General features: G+C 37.9%; 2 protein-coding genes across 4 annotated transcripts in view; both read right to left on the minus strand.

Moving 5' to 3' along the window:
• The window catches only part of radil (Rap associating with DIL domain), a 28,231-nt gene extending 22,060 nt beyond the window's left edge, over nt 1-6,171 (minus strand). For 2 of the 3 annotated variants that reach the window (XM_023958389.1, XM_023958385.1), the window contains exons 1-4: nt 5,766-6,170; nt 3,135-3,273; nt 2,835-2,949; nt 806-1,313 (exon numbers count right to left, since the gene is read on the minus strand). In XM_023958389.1, the coding sequence (XP_023814157.1) occupies nt 806-1,313; nt 2,835-2,918 (592 nt within the window). In that variant the 5' untranslated portion in view covers nt 2,919-2,949; nt 3,135-3,273; nt 5,766-6,170. Of the gene's footprint in view, nt 1-805; nt 1,314-2,834; nt 2,950-3,134; nt 3,274-5,765 lie in introns of all 3 variants that reach the window. The other variant, XM_023958381.1, reaches the window with a different exon arrangement.
• A 7,451-nt stretch (nt 6,172-13,622) lies between these two features.
• Nucleotides 13,623-23,235, minus strand: LOC101164530 (monocyte to macrophage differentiation factor 2). Its single transcript, XM_004085316.4, has 7 exons — nt 22,958-23,235; nt 17,127-17,208; nt 16,781-16,941; nt 16,627-16,701; nt 16,420-16,521; nt 14,285-14,354; nt 13,623-14,214 (listed from the first exon to the last, which is right to left on the minus strand). Exons 1-7 carry the CDS (start codon nt 22,969-22,971, stop codon nt 14,011-14,013), a joined length of 708 nt encoding a protein of 235 aa, XP_004085364.2. The 5' UTR covers nt 22,972-23,235; the 3' UTR covers nt 13,623-14,010.
• Between the last annotated feature and the right edge of the window lie 393 nt (nt 23,236-23,628).

A 23,628-nucleotide genomic window follows, 5' to 3' on the forward strand; every position in this document is an offset into this window, starting at 1 on the left:
GAAACAGGCTTTTTGATTTTGGCCAAAAATGGCATCACCATAATAAAAAAAAGAAGAAAAAAAAACACTGGGAACACTTTTACAATAGATAAAAATAGATCAGACTGGGACTTCAACATTTCCACAAAGTATTAGGAAAGAAATCCTAAATTTACACTTTAGTTCACAAACGTCACAAACGATCTCCATTTGTAACACAGTGGTTCCAACAGACAAACTAGCCTACACATGGTGCAGATTTTAGGTCACCATAACTGCTTTTGTAGTTTCACTGAGAAAGTAAAATCTGAATCAGTGAAAAGCTTTTTGGAGGAACACACGATCACATTACTGTCCTAAGAACCTGTCATTCATAAAAGCGTCAGTGTCAATACCAATCCACACCTCCCATTTGAAAAGGTTTTAGCTTTCGCTCAATCAATCGACATGCTGTCCATGCATTTCCAGGGCACCAGTGCAGGGGTGTCAATTTGCATGTGTGGGTTTTTAAATATCTTATTCCCTGTGTGTGTGCCTTATGAAACCCTTTGACGTCTTCACAGTCTTTCCATAAAAACCCAGATAACCACACAGGAACAATATCTTCTCTACGAGATAATAGCCGTGACAAAAAGTCCTATTCTGCAACTCCACGCACACACTCCCACACACGCTCAGACTGCTGAGAAGCTAACGAGCTGTGGTTTTCTGCTGAGTTTGACATGTGAAGAAAGGAAGCAAGCTAGACCAGCTGCCGTGTGTGTTTGAGTGTGTACCTCTCAATCTGTGTGCGCATGTGTGCTTGTGACTTTTTGCATCCCCTCACCAGCAGTGACGGTGTCCTTGTCCTTGGCATTGAGTTCCTCAACCTCTGCTCTCCTACGCAGCTCAAATCTTCGAGCGTGGCCCTCTCTGGGTTTCCATAGTTCCTGGAGCAACAGCGGCTTCTCGTTATCTCCCAGGGCTCGCAGGCACTCAGTCCGCCACACTGCTCCTGTTGTGATCCCACCTCCATCTTCTAGACGCCCAATCACGTCACACAGCACATAAGAACGAGCTGCATCTTTGTTGAGCGAGTAACGCTCAAGTGCTTCTTTCACAAGTTCCTGAGCACTTGAGCGCGGCGTGGCCAGGACGCTCTTGTAGTTGGCACCAGCACAGATTTCATCTCCAAATATCTTCAGCACCCCCGGGGCCGAACTCTGTGTGGAGAGTTCAGCTGGGTCGTCTGCTGGCCGCTCTGGGGGTTCAGTGGTAGAACGCCGGTCGCAACGGGTGTTCGTTCCAGCTTCTGCAGGGACTCTGTCTCTGTAACTCAGTGTGCGGTACAAGACCTGGTAGACAGAAGCAATAATGAATGCCCTGCTGAACTGCTGCATCTAAACATGAGCCACACTGTGCTCTTTGAATGAGAGGATTCCAGTGTTAAAACAGCGGCTGCAGGTGTGAGATCAATGCATGATGTGCACTAAGAATAAAGTTTTGATGAAGGTAATGAAGGCTGATAGAGAGGTGTGGCATGAACAAATAAACACATGAGTTGGATAATAACAGTTTTCTTTTAAAACTGCAAAAAGAAAAACATTAAGTTGTTTGAAAAACCCACTCTGGTCATCTTTTGAGTAATTTTAAAAGCGTTCCCAGTAAGGTGTAACGATTAATTAACTTAATTGATTAATTGATTTATATTTCAACGATCCAACCAGATCAGCTTTCCTAAGGCAAGTTGTTAATCAAGTCAACATAAATCATTATAAAATTGTTTCAAAATGAAATAAATCGATAATATCGATATTGGAAAATACTTTTGGATTGAGACATGGTAAGTTTAAAAGATAAAAATGACCAAGGTCCATCGCAGTGGACAACACACACTTGATGCAGCAAAGAATGGTCAGTCCATCATACCAGTCCAATGTGTGGAAACACTTTGGATTGAGCAAAGACATGTGAGCATACAGTGTGCTAGAATGTTCTAATAATGTTCCCTTTGGATTATTTGGATGAAGAAGAACAACAGTGGGCTGAACTAAATGAGAATGGATTTGTCAGTTCTTGTTTACTTGTTTATTTGTACACATGTCTAGTTTAAACTTGATTATTTTGCAAGAAATACAAGGAATCTGGAAAATTTCACCTGCACTCTTCAGTACCCAGGTGTTTATCTCTGAGTCACACTGGTGGAATGTTGGGTTAAAGATGTCCTGGATCGATTTTAGGTCAGTAAATCAGATCCAGTCACATTTTTCAAAATGAACCGATGTTGTTAATGAATCGTATCGTCAAACACAAATTATTATTTGAAACAAATCATTGTCAAAATGAATTGTTGCACCATTAGTTCCCTGTGGTCGTTTTATTATGATTATGCTGTTTTTAGCCAAAATCAAAAAGCCTGTGTCGTTTTCTTAGACACAGTTTCTGCAGAGCAGCAGTATTTTAATAAAAATTTGTGTCCGAGTTGTGGGTGGGACAGTTGGCATGGAGCAACCCCGCCCCCTCTACCCCTTCGTGTTGCTGAGAGCTTGAAACATCCAGCACCATTTGTAATATCACATGTACACTCTTTTTCAAACTGCCTTTTTTCATCCATTCCTGATTCACAATTATTTAAAGAATTAAATATTTAGAAACGCAATTTTAATCTTAATTATTTTTTCGATATGTCCATCATTTAAAAACAAAAATGCCACAAAAACATGTAGAAAAAAACAAAAAACTATTTTCCTCAGAGTGGGTCTTTAAGAGTAAGTTTTTTTTTTAAGTAATCTATTTTGTTTGCCTGAATGAAAACCAAACCTTGAAATGTCGAACCAAAACCCCACAGCATGTTGCTTATGTCTGTGTGCTTCCACCTGAGTAAAGGTCCTGCTCTGGCGTTTCAGGCGGCTCTTGGACGGCAGGGACATACTGGCCCCAGAGGAAGAACCGTAGAACATGGTGATGGGGTTTGTGTCACAAACGCTGCAACTATAGCAACAAAAAAAATCACAACCATGAGTGTAATACTAGCACTACTGAAATAGTAACACTGAAAATGGGTGATGAGACAAATAATTAATAATCTTTACTAATATTTACATATCGGTGTCCATATTTGTATTAAAAAAAAAGACTAGTTGATAAAGATTTGGCAGCATTTAAATGTGACTTACAGAAAAAGGACTCAGAGCTTCATAAAGGCACCTTGATGCAGTTAAGTCTTTCCAGTAGTTTGTGCTCTGGAGCTCTGGAGAAAGACTTACAGCCGCTCATCAAATGTTTTGAACTTCATTTCCACTGTCACCTTTCACACTGAGGAGACAAAACAATCTCCATTGAAGCCACTTTTAAGAAGAGTATTAATCACACTTAAAATTGCAAAAATGTCCACTTATAGTCTAGGCCACTTCATTATTTAGGCGGAGGTCGGCAACCTGAGGCTCTGGGGCCACATGTGGCTCTTTGATCCCTCTATTGTGGCTCTCCGGCTGAAGGCAATAAAATAATTGTAGCAATGGTTTGAATTGAGTTTGCTATGACTTTATGTCTAAGGTGCTCCTATAAACAGTAAGACAAACTTTGTAAAGTTTTTTGATAGTTCAATACATCAAGAGGCATTGTGTTCCCTCCAGAAAGCACAAATTTAAAAAACTTAGCAAAACATTTGGTATGGAGTTGGATCTTCTTTAGGATCTGTTTATTACTAGGATAATAATAAACAATGTTTAGTTTCTGTCTGGAAGGGATTAAAACTTTGTTTTACAAGTACATATACTTTCTGTATTATATCTTACATCAATAAGTCACATTTATATTTAGGTTAACTTTGGCAAGTAGGGAAAAGAATGACACAGTAGACTTATATAAATGTAAAGACTTTGTTGATTGGCATTTTGTTGAAGTACAATAGTGTCTTACTTTTGTGCAATTGTCTGGCGTAAAAATCAATTTTATGATTAGAATAAAATCCTTTCTTCTTCTTATATTTTAATGTTTTTATTTATTCCAAAAAGGCAAAATTTCAGTTGAAATTAACATTAATACAAAGGACTATTGGATTTTTTTAAAGTGTAAAACAGGAATTTGTTGCTTCTATTAAGTTTTGGTGAACAAAAAACAGGCTGTAGACACCTGCTCTAGGCCATTTTAAAACACATTTTTTATGTTGTGTTGAGATTTAAGTCTCAGTAAAACTAAGTTAGATGCTGAAGACATTAGATCATTGATTTCCTAAATTGCAATATAAATGAAAATAAATTAGTTTAATTTGCTTAATGGGCTTTAATAAATCTTAACATTAGCAAAAACTAAAAAAAAAGAAAAAAGCAACACTGCAAATGCTTAAAGCACATATGGTTGGATTTGCAACCATGGTACATAAAGCCTGCAGACCTTAACCATAGAATGATGTACATTTTGACAAATATATTCTTTGTTTACTGATGATCCTGTTAGTCTTTACTTAGTTAGTCATTAGCTACAGATAAAATGCATAAACCCAAAATAATCCAAGGACTTTTTGAGCAACAGTTGTGTTTATACAACCATTCAAAAATACAATCATAAAAGCATTGCTAAAACAACACAACAAAAACTAAAACTGAAATAAGAGGCACAATATATTATACACATTTGATTAAAAATGGATATTCCCTGCAAAGAACAGACATTTTTTCTTCTAAATCCCAAGTTTTTTTTGCCAGTATATATATATATATATATATATATATATATATATATATATATATATATATATATATATATATATATATATATATATATATATATATATATATATATATATATATATATATATATATATATATAATTTTTGTTCCAACCAGAATATTTGTTTCTTTTGCACAAAAAGATGGAAGACTCATTTAGAAAACAAACCATTCTAAAGCATGGCCTGCTGGACCAGTGCAGTTCATTTTACTGCAGAAACAGCCTCGGATGAAAGTAGGGTGGGATGCAGCTGCATGGATGGCACCTTGTGCCCTCTTATGTTGTGACTTCTTCTTTCTTTTTCTTTTTTTTTTTTGTAAAAGGGCAGTCAGCCAAATGGGCTTGGTGTTGTAGCTGACTCTGCAAGGGCTGGTGGGATAACGTGACTGTTTGAAAGGCCTGCTAATCCAAAATAATCTGGCTACTTGGCAGCAGTTAACTCAATCCAGGAAACCCCTCCTGTCTCTACACACAAACGCAAAAAAACAACACAAAAAAGACAGACTTTATGTGTGGATGCGTCGTTTTAAAGGACTCAGGAGGTTGCAAACGGGTTTAGTAGCTGAAACCTGACCTGCTTGTTCTCTGATTATTTATTTATTTTAATTTAATTTGTTCGAAATGAATGACCACATAAGGGAAAACTTTACAGCCGAATAGAGATTTGGTCCAGAAATACTGCAGGTCTTTATCAGCCACTGTCTGTCCGTCTGTTTACCACTTTGGATTCACTGGTCGTCCATAGCAACCGCCGTAGCAACAAACGACATGAGAAAAGCCTCAGAATTAATCCGCTAATGAGCCGTCAGGCACCACTACAAACTCACGGAGCGGCCTGCTCCGGTCAGCAGGTGTTTGCAATAACATTAATCAGTCTCGTTACAATGCAGGTATTTAGTTGGGCTAATTCCATGCCTGAAAGCCACAGAGAAATGAGCAAAAATGGGCACGCAGTATCCTAAAAACTGTGGGCCGATAGCATTTTCTCATTGGCAGAGTAGGTGGATAAAAAGTTGAGTGAAGGATTTCACCGGTGCCGAGCCCACTCCCGTGGGGGCTCTCCTGTTGGTACTCACGTTGTCTGCAATGCGCGTCTCCATGGTGCTGTTGGGGAATCCTGAGCTCCTCTCTCAATCCTCCCACCCCCCAAATAAAAATATACAAAGAACGAGCAGGGGGGGAGAGAAACGGACTGCCGTCCCGGTTTCAGATACACCCCGCCGTCCAGGGTTCCCACCCGCATCCCCGCGACACAGCCGGCTAAGCAGCAGGACAACCAGCCGCGGTGTGCTCCCTTCCCCGTGCGCACATCTCTGCTGAGCGTCCACAAATGCCCACAGCCACCGGCAACCGCATTCCCACATCCACGCCACGGATCGGCTGCCGAGACGCGCCGGAAAAACCCGAGCCGCTGCACCTCCGTACACCTGAGCTGCGGGTTACAAATCCATGGCAACTGCACCCCCTGGGGGACACATGAGGTATGTGCAGTCTGAGAGTGAGATCTCAGGTGTTCAAAATAAAAGGTATAAATATAAAGACCCTACACCAAAAATTAAAATACCACACCATTCAAAAAAATTAAACTGTGAAATCTCCACAGTCAGTCATGATTTGGGCTGCAATGTCCAGCGCTGTTGTTGGTAGACTCATCTTTTTTCAACCCAAAATCACTGCAATAGTCTAGCAGAATGTTCTACAGGACTTCATGATTCCTTTCACTGAGGATCTGGATGATGAAGAATTAATATTCCAGCACGAGCCGCAAATAGTATTGAACTATTGAAGATATCAAGATTTCAATTTTTATTGATTTGATGAAATCATATCTGACTTTGTTTTGTGTGCAAAAACTGAGAAGTAAACAGTAATTTCTCCAGGGGATTCTAATTTTCTGAAATCCTGTTTTCATGTGTTTGTTGAGCTGGAACCTCATTATGTGAAAAATAAACAAATATTTCAAATCAATTAAAAAATTCCACATGTTTTAATTCATAGTTTTGATGCCTTCAGTGTGAATCTACAATTTTCATAGTCATGAAAATAAAGAAAAAACTCTTTGAAAGAGAAAGTGTGTCCTAACTTTTGGTCTGTACTGTATGTAAATATGTAATATTAACCCTTGTGCTATCTTAGATGACCCCACCCTTCCATTGACGTGTTCTCCCTACCATGACAAAGGTGGATAAAGGTGGAAAGATTTTCATGTAATCCATGGACACCAGTGAAGATCACAAATCATTGAAGAAAAAAGGTTCAGAGCACTGTCTAGTGGGTCTAGATGACCCAACTCCCAATGTTAAAGTGCCTAGGATAGCACAAGGGTTAAAGAGGACGAGTAAGAAGCTCAGTAACATTCATAAATGAGCTGCAGCATAAAAGTCTTTGAAAGATGCTCATGTCAGATGAGGTCATGACTAAAGCCGTTCTAGCAACAACACCTATCCACCCAGGGATCTTGTCACCAGATTTTCATGGTGAAACAGCTCTTGTGTCTGTAACTGATTGTGAAAGGACGTTGTTTCATATAGTACCTTTAAAAGAGTCTCCCTGTGCCTGTTCCCAGCCTGCATAAAATACAGGGGTGGTTCAGGAAGGACATCCGGTGTAGAAAATGCTTCCAAACCAAATGTGTGAATCAGTGAAAGCTGGCTCGCTGTGGCGACCCATGAAGGGATATGCTAAAAGGTGAACGACAACCTTTAAATACATCTGATAGTGTTTTATTCTTACCTTTATGTGCACAGAGCGTTGTAAACATTTGAATACACACAACTGAGTTGAAGATGTTTTTAACATTGTTATGCTTTTTTTATTTTGTCTGCAACCTATAACTTAAATGTAAAAAATTGAAAACTGTTATTTTTCCAGTGCTCTTCTCAAGTTATTTCCGCCAGTTCCATGATTTGATTTGATGATTCTAGATTTACAATAAAACAATCTTCTGCTTTTACACATTACACCTATTTTAAAGTCTCTGCATTGGCTCCCTGTACGTTTCAGGATTGATTTTAAAGTTATTTTAATGGTTTACTAATGTTTTAATGGTCTTGGGCCTTCTTATTTAAATGATGTTATTTTAAAATACGAACCCTCGCGGACCCTGAGGTCCTCTGGCACTGGCCTCTTAGTTGTCCCTAAGGTGAGGACCAGGACACATGGTGAGGCTTCGTTCTGCCATTACGGCCCTCGCCTGTGGAACGGCCTGCCAGAGAGCCTCAGGGCTGCAGAGACTGTAGAGGTTTAGAAGAGGCTCAAGACCCACCTTTTTAGTCTGGCTTTTACATGACTTTGATCATTTCCTATGTCTTTTGTATTTTTTATCTATCTATTTATTAATTTATTTATTTACGTATTTATTCATTTATTTATTTGTAAGGACTATTATTATCTCTGTTTTTAATTTACTATTCTTTTTGTTATTTTACCAATGATACGTAGGTTATGTTTTAATCAGTTTTACGTATTTTATTTTTTAAATACTAAAATATTTAAATCTTATTTTATTTTTTATCTTTTTTCTATTTTTAGTGTTGTTATTTTATGATAATTTTTATTCTGATGTTTTTAACTCCAGTGTTTCCTCTTGGGGATCCATTTTTCTGGGGCACCACCGGCTTGACCTGTAGGGGGTGCTATTGCTGTGGTGCCCATTCTGGTTGGGAGGGCTGGGGTCCCGCTCTGTGGTCTAATAGCCATGGAGTGGGCCCTGGGCTGCTCTGTGCTGTGCGGGCGCTGTGGTAGTGACCCCTGTGGTCGGGCTGGGCCTTGGAATAAATGGATCCCCATCATATCGTTTCCTCACGGCAGTACCAAGCCAGACCTTCTTTTAGCTGCAGTTCTTTGTTTCTGTTCAGGGTTCTACTGGGGGAACTGGGTGGGTGGGGTGTGAGTGTGGGTGGCGTGGGGGGTGGTGAGGGAGGGGTCCCATCTTTGTGTGATTGTCCTTTGTTTGCTGTTTTTAACAATTTTCGGGTTTTTTGACTGTTTTATCTGCTTTTATCTTAAGCGCTTTGTGTTTTTAACTGAAATGAAAGGTGCTATATAAATAAAGTTTGAGTTTGAGTTTTCAAGTGACACCTTGGTTGCAATAATGGAAACAACAACCTACTGCAAGAAAAGGCCTTTTATTACAATCATAATAGAAAATATAGAAGCATTGTTGGCCTCAGTTCAACTTTTCACGGCACAAAAAAAAGAAAATCACCACAGATAAACCAATTAATATAAAAAAAGTATTGACACTTTATGAGGATTCATATATCAATTGAGTAATTTAGATGGAACAGAAAGAAATACAAGAAGTGAACTGAAAGCAGGTACCGGCTCTACAATCACAGAGCAAAATGATTCTCAGAGTTTATAAATGACTGCTATGCAGCTAATAAATCCACATTTATTTAAATATGACAAATCGTCTTCTTCATTACAGCTATGATTGAAACATGAACAAAGAATTTAGACTATTCTGGTGCACAAGTCTTTATTCAAACACTGAATGTAATTTCAGCTATTATTGTGAAATATTGTTTATCAAGCCATCTGAATCAGTGATAGGGACATTTTTTATTTGTAATAAAAAATTTCCCAACTTCTGCTTCTTATGTTGTAAATTAGCATATTTTTGACATGGAGGCATAAACAAACCTAATTTGTTAGGAATTTATTTTTTCTGTAATAAATTCATATTGTTCCTGCATGTTCTGTTCACTGTGATTGCTTTGGTCCACATTTTTATGTTTCCATTTGCTTTGTCTCCACTTTGGCTTAACATTAAAAAACAAAAAAGCTAAAGAAATAAAGTCGTGGTGCCCCATCCCACCATTTCTGAACCTTTATTTCCTACAATAAAGCAACACCCACCCTTCGGAGGATTTCATCAGCTGCAACACTTATGAAATATGCAAAGAAAGAGCAAACAAGTGTTTATCACCGGGAGACTTTCTTTATTTTGGCGCAAATTTAACAATAATAGGCTTGTTTTTGTGGCAGATCTACCCAAGCAGGACTCTTTCTGGTTGTGTATTATGATCTCTTAGAGTTTTATATCAGTTGTCATTGTGCCTTTAAAGGTGTGTCCTTTTCTTTTGTTCTTTTCCAAATATACACAAACATGTAAAACATATTTAAATAAAAAAATAACTTTAGGACACTGCACCATTTGGAGAAGTGCGTCAGCACATAGTGCTGCGAGGAAGGGTGCAGAGTCAACATTAACCTTCACATGAACAGCAGCAGCACCTACACAACCAGACCAGCATGACTGATGCTTGTCTGTGAATTTGTGCTCTTTTAGGCCAAAATAGTCCAGATCCTGGTAGTGAAAATTGAATGAGTTTCCCTTTAACTCTGCATCCATTCACAACTTCAGATAACTTGATCATGTGCTTACATGTAAACATCGTTGGAGCCAATAAGTGTCGAATCGGATACAGACACACAAGGGCAGCTGTAGAAACAACGCACACCTGAGATGCTTTTTTCTGACCAAAGTTGTTCAACCGTCCTTCAGCTTCCCTCCCAGAGGGAGTCATCTTGTTTTTTTTTTGGCAGTGCTGAGTTGGATTTTGGTTCTCTTTTTAGAATAAACAAGATAATTTAGGCAAACTACAGTTTTGTATTTACAACACATTGAAATAAAAACATCTATTTCTTTTTAAGTTACCAAATATACACTGTACAGCTGATAAATACTGTTTAAACTGTTCTGATGGCATTTTCCCTCACTAAACCTCATGAACTGCACTGTAATATTAAGATTCAGTAAATATGCTTGATATTCTGAGCTGTAAATAAATGCAGACAAGCACAGAAAAAGCCTCCAGGATTATAAATATCGAACACAAAAACCTCACCATTCTAGTCATGCTTGACATTAAAATGAGAGTTATCACTAACAGAAGCCACTTTTGTTCAAAGCAAACTGTCTCGACAGCCTGGCTAATAAATGCGACAGTAATAACACTTCCAGCAGGAGCGCTGGATTAGAATTTGAAGCTTAAAATGTGGCAGTCTCTGTAGTAAGTGCACAAATGCTTTCAACAATGATGACACTAAAAGGGCCGTCAATAGTCAAGGCAGCTAATTGTAAACATTTCCTCCTCCTGACATGAAGAGCATGTCAGCTTTTCAGCCTGTGAATGCTGAATCTGGACATGCTCCACGGATTGAGGACTCGCCATCACTGGAATGACTCAGAATTCCTGGGTAACATTGGGATTTTACATTTATATTCAACATGGCGTGTTTTTGGTGTTTGCACACTCCATCGCTTATCCAATGATGCCTTCAAATGACCTTATCTGCTCATTAAGTCTCTGAGTACCTGGTATAATCTTATCCTTAAATTTCCGGTGAATCTTGAGATGAAATCCAGAAGCTGCAAAGCAGAATTTCCAGGCTTGACACATTTGTGAAAGAGGAAAACAAATGGCTGGAAGGCTTTCTGGCTACATGAGCTGTTTCCAAAATTCACTAAATTAAATCTCAATTTGGTGAATAATTTTAGAAACTTTTTTTCTAGATCTTAGTTTTGTCATATCAATAACTAGTTTTGCTGTTGTTTTCTTCATATTGCTGCATTAGCTACCTATTTTTTTTGTTTAACTGTCATCATAAAGGACTTTGTATGCTTTGTTATTAAGACCCCCAACTCTTTATTTTTATTTTTATTTTTACCAAATTTAATAAGGTTAATGTGTTTGACCTTTTGTATTGTGAAATTTATTTAAGATACAATTAAACTTAATTAATTAAAATTAAGACCCACTCTGGTGTTTTAAACATGTTCTTGTGGCATTTTTCTGATGAAGAAGAAAATTAAAATTAAAATGGCATTTTTGAGTTTTTCTTTCTGTAAACCCTTGTGAATCAGGAGCAGATGAAAAATTGTCATTGGAAAAAGCCTGTAGCAGGGCACAACCTCCCTGCTCCGCTCCATTCTGATGCATCCATCCTGACTGGATCCATGTGCGTCTTTGTTTTCCTCATCTGAGCTGACATCTGGCCCCCAAACTGTACGGTTGGATGGCTCTGATAATGCTCACCATTTTTGTTGCACTGGTAATGTTAAGTTGGGGGTGTGAGGGGCAGTAAGCTTGCAGGAAACTGGGTGAACAGACAGATGACTGGAAGGGGTGGTGAACTTACTCCATCCCAACAGTCCCGCCCACAACTCAGAGGTGATTTCTTATGAATTCCTGGCGCTTTGCAGAAACGTATTCATGCACCTTCTGCCGTTTTATCCCTTTTGGGGTCACGGGGTTGCCGGAGCCTATCCCGGCCACTTGTGGGCGAAGGCCTGGTACACCGTAGACAGTTCGCCAGTCTGTCACACTCTGCAGAAGCTATGTCCTAGAAAGCGATATAGGTTTTTTTTCCAGAAGGCACATTTAAACTACCCTGACTTTAACCCTGAAGTCTGGCTGAAATCCACCTGAACTTGCTCACTCTGGGTATGTCGGTTCCAAAAGACCGGATATGAGTTAGCGTAATTACGTTCGACTTGGTAACCCTGGGTTAATGCGCGTGCACACAAGTACATAAAGACATTCTCAATGGATTGCCGATTTCCAGAGTCACCATGGAAACGCGTGGAGAAAAAAAGAGAGCGCTATACTTCAGTGAGATGTAGTCAGAGATTTTAATGACGGCATATGAAGATTATCAAAAAAGTAATACGGCTGCATCCGCAAAAGAAAGAGTTTCTGCTTGGAGATAAAGAACGAACAAAGTAAACGCACGAGTTTCTGATCTTATTTCCAATTACATTGTGATGTATATGTATACAACTTATAAAACTTAAATGAATTGATTCAATTGGTAACAAGTAATTGAGTTAAATTTATTAAACCTAATTTCTTATGTCTATCCAACTCAATATCTTTTTTACAACTCAAATTTACACATTTATCTAACTGAATGTCATATCACTCCAATTCAATTAAATGTTTTTCCATATTTATTTATTGTACTTTTGAACTCTCATATGTCTATGTTTGAGCCTGGAGTTACAATATGTACCATGCATTTAATTACTCATTAAATCTGTAACTCTGTAACTTAACCCTTGTGCTATCTTAGATGACCCCACCCTTACATTGACGTGTTCTCCCTACCATGACAAAGGTGGATAAAGGTGGAAAGATTTCATGTAATCCATGGACACCAGTGAAGATCACAAATCATTGAAGAAAAAAGGTTCAGAGCACTGTCTAGTGGGTCTAGATGACCCAACTCCCAATGGTAAAGTCCCTAAGATAGCACAAGGGTTACAGTCTTATTCCATACTGTTGTACCAGTGGTGCTAAATAGCCTCATCATCCTCTCCTTCCCTCTCACTCATGGTGCAGAAAGAATCAACCATAACAGAATAAAATAACTCTGCAAAACACAGTAAAACAGCTACACCTAAACATATTTAGACAAAAACCTACACTTGTACCCAAATCCGTCCAGACAGGCAAAGGGAATGGTATCCCACAATTCCTTGCGCTGACGATCTAACAGCAGCACCAAAGTTACACCTACTTAATTGAATTAATTTGAATGAAAGTAAAATAACTGTCTGACAACTATGTGTTATTTTTAAGCTGACTAAACACAAAAAAATATATTTATCTTAACTGAAGCAAATAATTAAGTTAGATCAATGTAAAAAAGTTTATCTCTACAACATCCATACGTGGTCTTATCACCCTCTCATGGTGGAAAAAGTATCTGAGCTTCTTCATCCACTAAATCCTCTTCAAATGGCACGTCATGCTGCTTCACCTCTCTGAAAACAAACTAACCTTCAACTAAACCTGCTCCAGACCAGGTTATGTTCAGAGCATGAGTTGCTATGGAACCTAAGCATACCCTGAAACATACCTCTTACCCTCAAACTTACTGTGGTAACTAGCATAACTTGCTTTCTGGAAAACCCCCCAGTTTTTTTATTTAGGCTAAAAACAGCATAATAATAAATAAAAGACCACTGCGATGCTTCAAAAATAGATCAAAAGATAATCAGAGTGGGACTTTAAAAAACCCCCAGCTTGATGTGATTGTAATCAGACCTGTGAAACCACAAACTTAAGTTTTAGTGCTGAATTCAGCAGGATTGGGAAGAAACCTTAATGTTGAAAGTAGAAATCTTAGACTTTATGAGCTGATTTAGGTCACCTGAACGCAGTGGCAGTTTTTATCTCAATGAGGTCACATGGTAAGTATACTCCCACTCTGAAAGCCTCCAGATGAAGCAACCCCTGAATTAGCTTGAATCAACTCCAAGAAGCAGTCCAATCCCAGGAGTCGCCTCACATGAGATCAGCACTGATGTCACCTGGAGGTCTGGAACTGAGACGGCGAGGCGGCATAGAGGTACTTCCAGATGGCGTAGTAATGTACAGCTGCTCCCATGGCGACAAACAGGTGCCAAATGGCGTGAGCGAACGGAACGATGCCGTCACTTTTGAAGAAGATCATACCAAGGCAATAGCAGGCTCCGCCGACCAGCAGCTCAAACAACCCCGACTGCTCTGACTGAAGGAGATGCATCGGGTTAATATTGTGTCGTTTTTGCTACACTCTTAAAAAAGGGGCCCCGTCTTACCATTGAGACGATAACAAGGGCGGGAAACACTCCCATCACCGTGTAGCAGATCAACTCCACGAGCTTGTACCTGTAAATGGGTAAGAGCACAAGAGCTCAGTCTGCTTTTTCATGACACTTGACAAAATGGCAGCAACATTATTTAAAAGCCAAAACAAAAGGCAGGCCTATCGCAGAGATGATGCAACAAGTTTTTTGTGTTTGAATTGATTAACAATGATAAATGTCTGTACATTATTGCTGATTTATTGATCCTCAGAGCTCTTACTGGGGGAATCCCTGCACTATCAAGAGTCAGGGTCTTACTATGTGTGCATGTGGTGCTAAAGCAGCAGGGTTGTATCAAGCCTAAAAATCTCCATAATTTCTCCATAAGTATTGAGTTTAAGGTTGGATATTACTGTAACACTACTGCATTTATTTCATTTGGATGCACAAGTTAACTGCTTCAACTTTTATAGCTAGCAGTGTAAAATAAATAAGGGTAAGAGTTTTATACAAAAAAAAACATTCTAATATTAAAATGTATTTTAAAAAAAAGACTTTCTAAATAAAATCCGAGAAAATGCTTTAGAAAAATAAATCCATGCATTTAATGAAATACATCTTCTATGTGTAGATAAAATAGATTTGACTTAATAATTCATTTTTAAATCCTGCCTTTATGCAAAGCAAATGTAAAGCAAAAAAAGTTAGAAAGAGACCTAAAATATTCTTGTAAAGTTACAATCAAAACTTTAAAGCTAGGCCAGAAGAGAATTTCTTTGATTGTGTGCGCATGCATAATCTCTCATGATTTATCTTTACACATTGGAGTCAAACATTCAATGGAATATTCATGTCTAATAAATGTCAGATCACTGACATAAAACTGTAGAAAATTACTTTTTTAAATTTACAGTCTGTATGGCCATTTTAAAGCAACATGTAACATATAATAATAAGAAAAAATAGACTTAAGGTCAACATTTAAGTATCCCACACCTGAGAAAGTCAAATTATATAACTTTTTTGCTATCAGCAATTCATAAAATTTTCTTTTTACAAAAAAACCCCCAACTTTTTTGAATATGTAGAATTGGTGCTGTGTTTAATTATGGATGTGATTCTGTAGCATAATTAAAAATAAAAGTCAAAACCAGAAATGCTTTTTCATTTTCAAAATGAAGCTGCATTTTTTGACTCAAAATTAAAATGAAAAAGTAATCCGCTAAACCGCTTTTTCTTTTTCTTCTTCGACATCGCTTATTCTGTCACTTAATTAAAATGATAAAGAAAATGGTATTTGACATTTCATTTTCAAAAGGTTCTCTGGTAAATGTGTAGCAAAATTCATTTAGAAATGTCTAATTTGACAATTAAAATGGATTAACAGAAATGCTTTTTCATTTTCAAAATGAAGCTGCATCAAAGGATTCAAAATTAAAAATCAATACTTCAAAATGCTTTTTCATTTCTACTTAAAAACAGCTTATTCTGTGTCATAATGTCAGACGCAGATGGCGCTGACGTCATCGCCCCTCCCCTCTGGAAATGCTAATTCGAATTAATTATGTGACACTATTCGCAGGGTGGATGTGAAAATGAAAATGCAATCCCCTCTTTGCAGTTTCATTTTAATTATGACACAGAATAAGCGGTTTTAAGTAGAAAATGAAAAGGCATTTTTAAGTATTGATTTTTCATTTTAATTTTGAGTCATTTGATGCAGCTTCATTTTGAAAATGAAAAAGCATTTCTGGTTTTGACTTTTATTTTTAATTATCCTACAGAATCGCTTCCATATTTTCTAAGCTAGATTTTGAAAGTTCACCAGGTTTTCCTCCGTTTCTTTTGTTTTTTCCCTGTTTTCCCTCATGCAGATGAGAGTGTTCTTTTGTTGTGCTGCTGTTACCTCCTCTTTATGCACTAAGCACAAAAAGGTGTGACACAAGCAAAAGAAAAAAGTTTTCAGAGAAGATTTTGGCTCAATAAAATGTAGATTAAAATGTATTTTAAAGTCATGGTTTGGATGTGAAAGAAGGGAAATCAGTCTTATGCAGGATGTTCTCACCGTATTTATAGCATCAGATCTTCACTAAAAACCGAAAAATGTCACTTGGCAGACTTTTGTTGTGTGTGAACTGGGAACAAACCTCTCGTGAAAGAAGAAAACGTAGGTGGTTCCAAAAGACGCCATAACCCACACCAGCCAGCGCATGTGGCACGCCCACGGACCCAGCTCCCGCAGGTTCAACCTGGAAAAACATCAACAGATGAAGATGAAGCTGTAATCAGAGCTGCAGCATGGAGGGAGTGCATCTACCCACACTCTCACACACTGAAGAGGCTGGGCTGTTTACCAAGGAGCGTAGGAAGCGGCAATGAAGAAGTAGATGACCATCCTGTCACACATGTGGAAACATTGCTCCACAGACCTGAAGAAAGTGTCTTTGTTTAACACAAATGGCATGACGTGGCTGATTTTGAGTGCATGTTGTCTGAGTTTGTGAGTACCGGAGATGGCTCTTCTTCCAGGCCACAGTGTGGAACAGGGTGGAGATGATGAAGAGCGAGCTGAGTCCCGCCCCATACACCCAGGCTGACAGGCGCTCCCACTGGTCCTCTGACCAGAAATGCAACACCAAGCTGCCGAGCAGGCTGGGAATTATCCACAACTGAAAGATGTCACACCATAAGTGAGATCAGAGAGGAAAGCGGGCACATCTGCAGGATGGACTGTAAAATCATGCACATGCATTTCCAAAAATAGTTGTGGCACATTTATTTCCTGGATAATCATTGATATCTTTTTCCTGAGTGGAGCACTTAATCTGTAATGCATGTTTAAGTGCACACTCACCGCATGCGTTGCACAGTTGGCTGCATGCTCATATTCCGTGGGCTGGTATCTCTTGTTAGAAGGAACGCGTTTGTTCATAAATCTAAAAACACATTATATATCATAAATATGAATCAGAATCCATCATCTTAACCCTAATCTGTAAAAGTTTACGTAAGATTAGAAGTTATTGTATTGTGTTATTGAAAAAGAAAAATAGCAAAAGTTATAGACTTCAAGACCTTTATTGTTTTCAACTTATCAAATTAAAGTTTGCAGGGCTTTCTATGGTTTGTGGATGCTTGAACCTAGAGTTAACTTACATACTAAGCAAACTGATAGCATGTCACAATCATGCATTTGCATGTCTGAACAGTTGCAGCAACATCCATCTTCTAAATCCGTTTTGTCCCTTTCGGGGTCACGGGGCAACTGGGGCCTATCCCGGCCACTTGTGGGCGAAGGCAGGGGACACCCTGGACAGGGCATACTCACATTCAAAATTTAAAGTCACCAATTAACCATGTTTTTGGATGGGGGGAGGAAGCCAGAGTCCCCGGAGAAAGCCCAAGCATGCACGGGGAGAACATGCAACATCTGATCCTGAATTCCTTACTTTAGAATATGTTATAAGATGGAAAAGGTTTTCACAACTTTTTTCTTCTTGTTTCCTACAACAACATTTATTTAAATGTATTTTCCCACAGTAACAAAACAATTTTTGTCTTGAAATTAAACAGAATCAAAGTTTATAGGTTTTAGGTTGTAACCACTGATTCAGATTGTTTTTAAAATAACATTAATCATATTTTGTGAGTCTTTTGAGGTAAAATCATTTGATCTAAATATTAGGACTTGGTTTGGCAGGTTTGATTGTAAGATAATAGCACTTTCCCATGTTTGTTGTGGTGAAGAGAGTTTAGCCGTGACTGTAAAGACCTTTGATGTTGACAGTCAGGAACAGTATTATTTTTTCAGTGAGTTATGAAAACCCTATTTCCTCATATTTACACTCCGCTAAACAAACAGCAGAAAAGACATTATTTCTGCAGTGGCCCCATTGACAAGCTAACAAAACAAACTTGAGAATTTTTTTTTTAATCTGCTTACATAATATATGTATGTATTTGTGTGGATGTGTTTAACATGAACATGTATTTGGTTAAGTGTTTTGATTGTATGTTTGTGGCATATTTGTCAGCTTGATGTTCAGTTTTGTTTCAATCCCTGTTTTCTTTGGATGGCCTTCAATAAGCATGATGCCTCAGCTATTGTCCCTGTTAGTTGATAGTTGTTTAAAAATACTAAGTGTCACGTTTGAAGAACCAAATAAACTTCAGGCGTTGTGGTGTCCTGAAGTCTTCTTAATCACACCCACAAGATAATAATAACCAACTAGAAAACCCTGGAACTAAAGTGAAAGGGCTTCACCTCCAACCAGGTAAATATGCATATATGCAACACAGAGACAAAAACACATTTTCAATAAAAACCAGGGCTTTTTGAAATTCAATGATCATGTGAACGTTAAACATTCATCTCTGTTTGTAAACACAAGCTGTGTTAAGTTCTATTAATAATATGATCGTTTCCAGAGCTGCTAATAAAATATATCCCCACCATCCATCTTTGCTTAGCAGCTCCAGATTATGCCTTAACTTGTTGTCAAGGCAACTGTTGCCGAGTAACAATCAGTAACCATCCAGAGGCTTCTGGAGGATTTCTGTCATGTGTACAGTGATGCTGGGATGTTCACGCACAGAAGAAACACATACGTGCACAGCTATTTGAATCTGGGACTCTAAACATAGAACAGATTGAAGAAGCGCTCGCAAGGAATGCATAATAGCTCAGGATGTAGCTCTGCATACATCAGTGATGTCACCGTTGTCATGGAAACTGCCGAGCAGGGATTGTCTTTTTCTTGACAACAGAAAACTCCTTCTCTGATTCTGTGTTGCCTCTGTAGCTGCTCCATCTCCTCTGGGATTAAATGAAAATGCAGCTTAATGGACAAAGAGAGCACTTCACACATAAACCAAAACAATACCTCTCTACTTAAAGGCTGCATGCTGTAGAGCTTGATTGCATAAGAGACCTAGATTAGGTCCTGTCTGTGCCCGTTCTTCAAATGCAGAACACACAGACAGTCAAGTCTAATTCAAGATCTACTTAAGAAATTCAAAATAAAATATACACTGATTTATTCCATAGAACAATTTAGGCAAAAAGGAAAAGAAATCACCCTGCTTTTTGAACACACTCTACAGCAGGGATGTCAAACTCATTTTCACTGAGGGCCACATCAGCATAGTGGTTGTCCTCAAAGGGCCAGATATAACGTATACATGTAACTAAATGTAATGAAAAAGAAATGTAACTACTCCTTAATGTTAAAAAAGCATTTATTTATTTATGAAAACTTTTTAAAGTGACAATTACAGTTGCATAGAAAACATATGTTTGCTTGTTACTCTTGCATAAATCCTTTTACATTTGATCCTGTCAGGTTATATGGACAGAGTTTAAGTCCTAATGTATAGTTGCCTAATCCCATATTTCAAGTCCAATTCCCCCTAAATATGAATAAATACATACCAATTTTTATTTTTTATTTTAATAAATTAAAAGCTTTTATGCTCTCGCAAGCCACATAAAATGACACGGCGGGCCATATTTGGCCCGCGGGCCATGAGTTTGACACATGTGCCCTACAATTAGCCCTTTGTGCAATTTTTGCACACTCAATAAAATGTGTGCTCTTCTCACTGCAGAAGTCCCATACCTTGTTATTGCAACAGGAAACCTGTGATAGTAGGAGGCAAATGACACAAAAGAGAGGCCTCACCATGAACTTTCTTCTCCTCTGTGTTGTCTCTCACCTAACAGCTGTTTTTAGAGTGACACTCTTTCCGAGCTATTAATTCCAACAGCCTCAGCCCAGAAACTCACTGCCCTGCCCTAAATAAAAGGCTTCCTGTGTCCAACAGCAGCTTCCCTCTGTCTGTCTCGATGACTGACTCTCCCTTTGGAGTGGGAGCGTGCGTCAGCCCCTGTCCTGGCAGGTCATTAATGGCTTTCTCCAACTGTTGGGCTAAAGGCCAAGATTAGAGACACAACCACGGACAGAGGAGAAGACTTGTGGGGAGATTGTAACAATTGTCTCAGGGTGATGGGAAAGACCAGATACATACACAGTTAGTTTTTCCTTCAATAGTGAATTATTTGTTTTTACTGCAAACTAAAGGACAGGAGTTTTAGAAACCTCACCAGTTTCATTAACATGTAGTTTTTCATTGTTTACATTTTTTGTATAAATATATGATGTTATACAGTATTTTACATGTTTGTGTTTTGGATTAAAGAGAAACATCAAGGACCCATTCCAATGAAAATGGTCTTTTTTGGTGTTTGTAACATGTTCTTGTAGAATTTTTCACATGATGGACATTTATAAAATTAAACTTAAAAATGCATTTCTTGTGAATCTGGAGCAGATGAAAAAATGCTGCTTGAAAAAGCTTGTAGTTGTCATGTAAAATCTGCAATCGGTGATGGATTTGATTCATCCACTTGCAGACGAATAGATCCATGTACGTCTTTGTTTTCCTCGTCTGAGCTTGAATCTGGTTTAAAACTAAATAGCTGGATTGGTCCAGTACTGCTCAATATTTTTGTTGCACCAGTAATGTTAGGTTGAGGTTGTGAAGAGCTGTAAACTAGTGGGAGAAAGTGTAAACAAAAGGGTGATGGGGAATGGGGGCAGGCTCACTCTGCACTAACAGTCCCACCCACAACTCAGAGTAGAACTTCTAATGAACTCCTGCTGCTCTGCAGAAACTATGTCCTGGAAACCAACATAAGTGTTAAGATTTGGCTAAAAACTGCATCTTCATAATTAAAAAAACAAAGACCGGGAACGATTTAAAAATCAATTCAAAGATAGTCGGAGTGGGATTTTAAACAAACTTACACATATATACTTGTTTGCAGACATCAGGCCTTTTAAGTTAGCCAGCCTGCTCTTATCATACGTTTCATATATTTTTAGGGTTCCTTGAGCTGCTTCCTGCCTGACCTTCTAAAAAGTAAAATAATTTTATCAGTTGTGGTCAGTTGCAATATTTACTTGATATTTTCCTCCACCTTCTTACTGTTCACCTATTTATTTCAATAACACAGTTACTAACCTGTATTACTTTTGTTCTATGACATATGCTCGAGGTTTCTTCCTAAACTTTCATAGTTTTCCTCTCCATTGTTGCTGTTCAATACAGCAAAAGCCTTCCATCTAATCTGGTGGTCACTTAAATAGGTAAGACATTTTGGTCTTTAGGAATGATATTGGATTAACCGTAAAAATCATCTAGTTTGATTCGTTCCCAGTTTTTTTTTTTTTATAGAATTTAACTAAATGTATCAAATCAAATGTTACTGTAAATACATATTTATTTTCCCTTTTTATATATATATATATATATATATATATATATATATATATATATATATATATATATATATATATATATATATATATATAAAGTAAATAATTTCTTTTTATTATTTTGTGTGCAATGACTATAATAGAATTCATTTTGAGAATTCTCCCTGTCAAATACAGACAGCTGGTGTGCAAAAGAAGTGGTATTACGCTTATTAGGAATATTTAAAACACATCATATTAGGAACCAAAGAATGTGTCAGCAGGATTTACATCCAGGAAATAGGTATACATGCTCTTTAAAAAAAAAGGTTGTTTTTCATTTATTTTGATGCAAAGGAAATCAAACCAAAAAATAAATAATTGCATTTTAAGTATCAAAACTAAAAACAAAGTTTTGCAGTACGTTGTTTGATGCAGCAAAAAACATTAAAAAAAAATGTGGTAAATTGATTTCTCTTTTTCTAAAGTATTCTCTCAGCTTTTATAGAAAATATAAAACATTGAAGCAAACCATAAAAATAACAAAGAGGGAGACCTGGATGAAAGTAGAAATATTTGATAGCAATGTGAAAAAACAAATACAAGAAATCATTAAACTGCCAAACATAAATCTGAAAATACATAAAGCCAGTTGTTTCAATGGTTTTTATTTTTGAAATTGCTTAAAATGATAGATTAGACACACCATAAGGAAGAGGAGGACTGGAAGACGTTTCGCGTTTGTATTGTCTGATTGTGTCTGCACAAATAGCTGTTTGTGGCCACAAATGAGCTTTGTATTAACAGTCTGTGCACAGAAGTTAGCATTTTGTGCACCAAATTAGCATTTTGAGTGCACAAGTTAGCATTTTGTGGGCATATGTTAGCGTTTTTTACACATATAGCATTTTGTGCACCCTATTAGTATTTTGTGTGCACAAGTTATCATTTTGTGCATACAAATTATTATTTCGTATGCAAAAATTAGCATGGTATTAACATTCTGTGCACAAAAGTTAACCTTACGTGCACGCAAATTAACATTTTGTTTACTTAAGTTAGTATTTTGAGTGAACAAATTGAAATTTTGTGCACGCGACTTAAGGTTTTTTCGGGCTTAAGTTAGCATTTTGTGCACATAAGTTGGTTTATTGCGTTCAAAAAATGCTAATTTGCTGCAACAAATTAGCAATTTATGCACACAAAATAGTAATTTGAATGCCCAAAATACCAATCTATGCATTCACAATGCTAGTTTTAGAGAACTTTTTAAAAATGTCTTGTCCAGGGCTCCGTAGCAGGTAATTGAAAATGTTGAGGGAAAGGCTCACTCATGTCTGCAGCAGCCAGAAAACAAGGATGCTTTTCTCTATTTTACCTGTAGTTTCTATATCTGCCCTGTAACAATCAGAGAGAGGGAAGCTCCTACCTGTCAAGATTCATTTACAGTGGAAATAAGCAACAGTTGACAGCGGACAGGCGGTGCGGCTGAAAGCCTGGATCCTCTGTGAGTGACCGCGGGGATCAAATTACTTCCGCTCGGCGGGCTGAAATGGCTTCACAACGTCACCGACATCCTCCTGCTCTCGGTACCAGTAGCTCTGAGACGCGGACGGATCCCGTCTCAACACAGGGTTCCGCTCCATCGGAAGTGTGGGCGTCGTGGATGAGTCTGTTCAGGGATTCAGAGCACGCGCTCGCTCCCTCGCTCTCTTCTCTCTATTTCTCTCTCTCTCTCTCTCTTGCCGCCGGCGAACTTCCACATCACGACTCCATATATTAAAGATGCATCATGATGTCATTGAGCAATTTTTAATAAGACTGCACTACATTATGCCATAATAATACAAATATAGATTAAAAACAATGTTTATGTTTCTAAAGCAACTCATAAACAAGCTTAGAGGAAGTAATGACATTCAGTGTTGCCACATTGATTTTTTAGCCCGAAAAGGCATCTAAAAACCATTCATGTCACATTGTGTCGCTTAGTTTTGAGCCTGGGATTCATATATTAAATTATTACAAATTTCCGGTTAAAAAAAAAAGGGGAAGCAACAGGGGAATGCCACTTTTGCGAGGACGCCATGCTTATGCCTT

This window comes from Oryzias latipes, chromosome 1, assembly GCF_002234675.1.
Source record: "Oryzias latipes chromosome 1, ASM223467v1".
Taxonomy (NCBI): Eukaryota; Metazoa; Chordata; class Actinopteri; order Beloniformes; family Adrianichthyidae; genus Oryzias; species Oryzias latipes.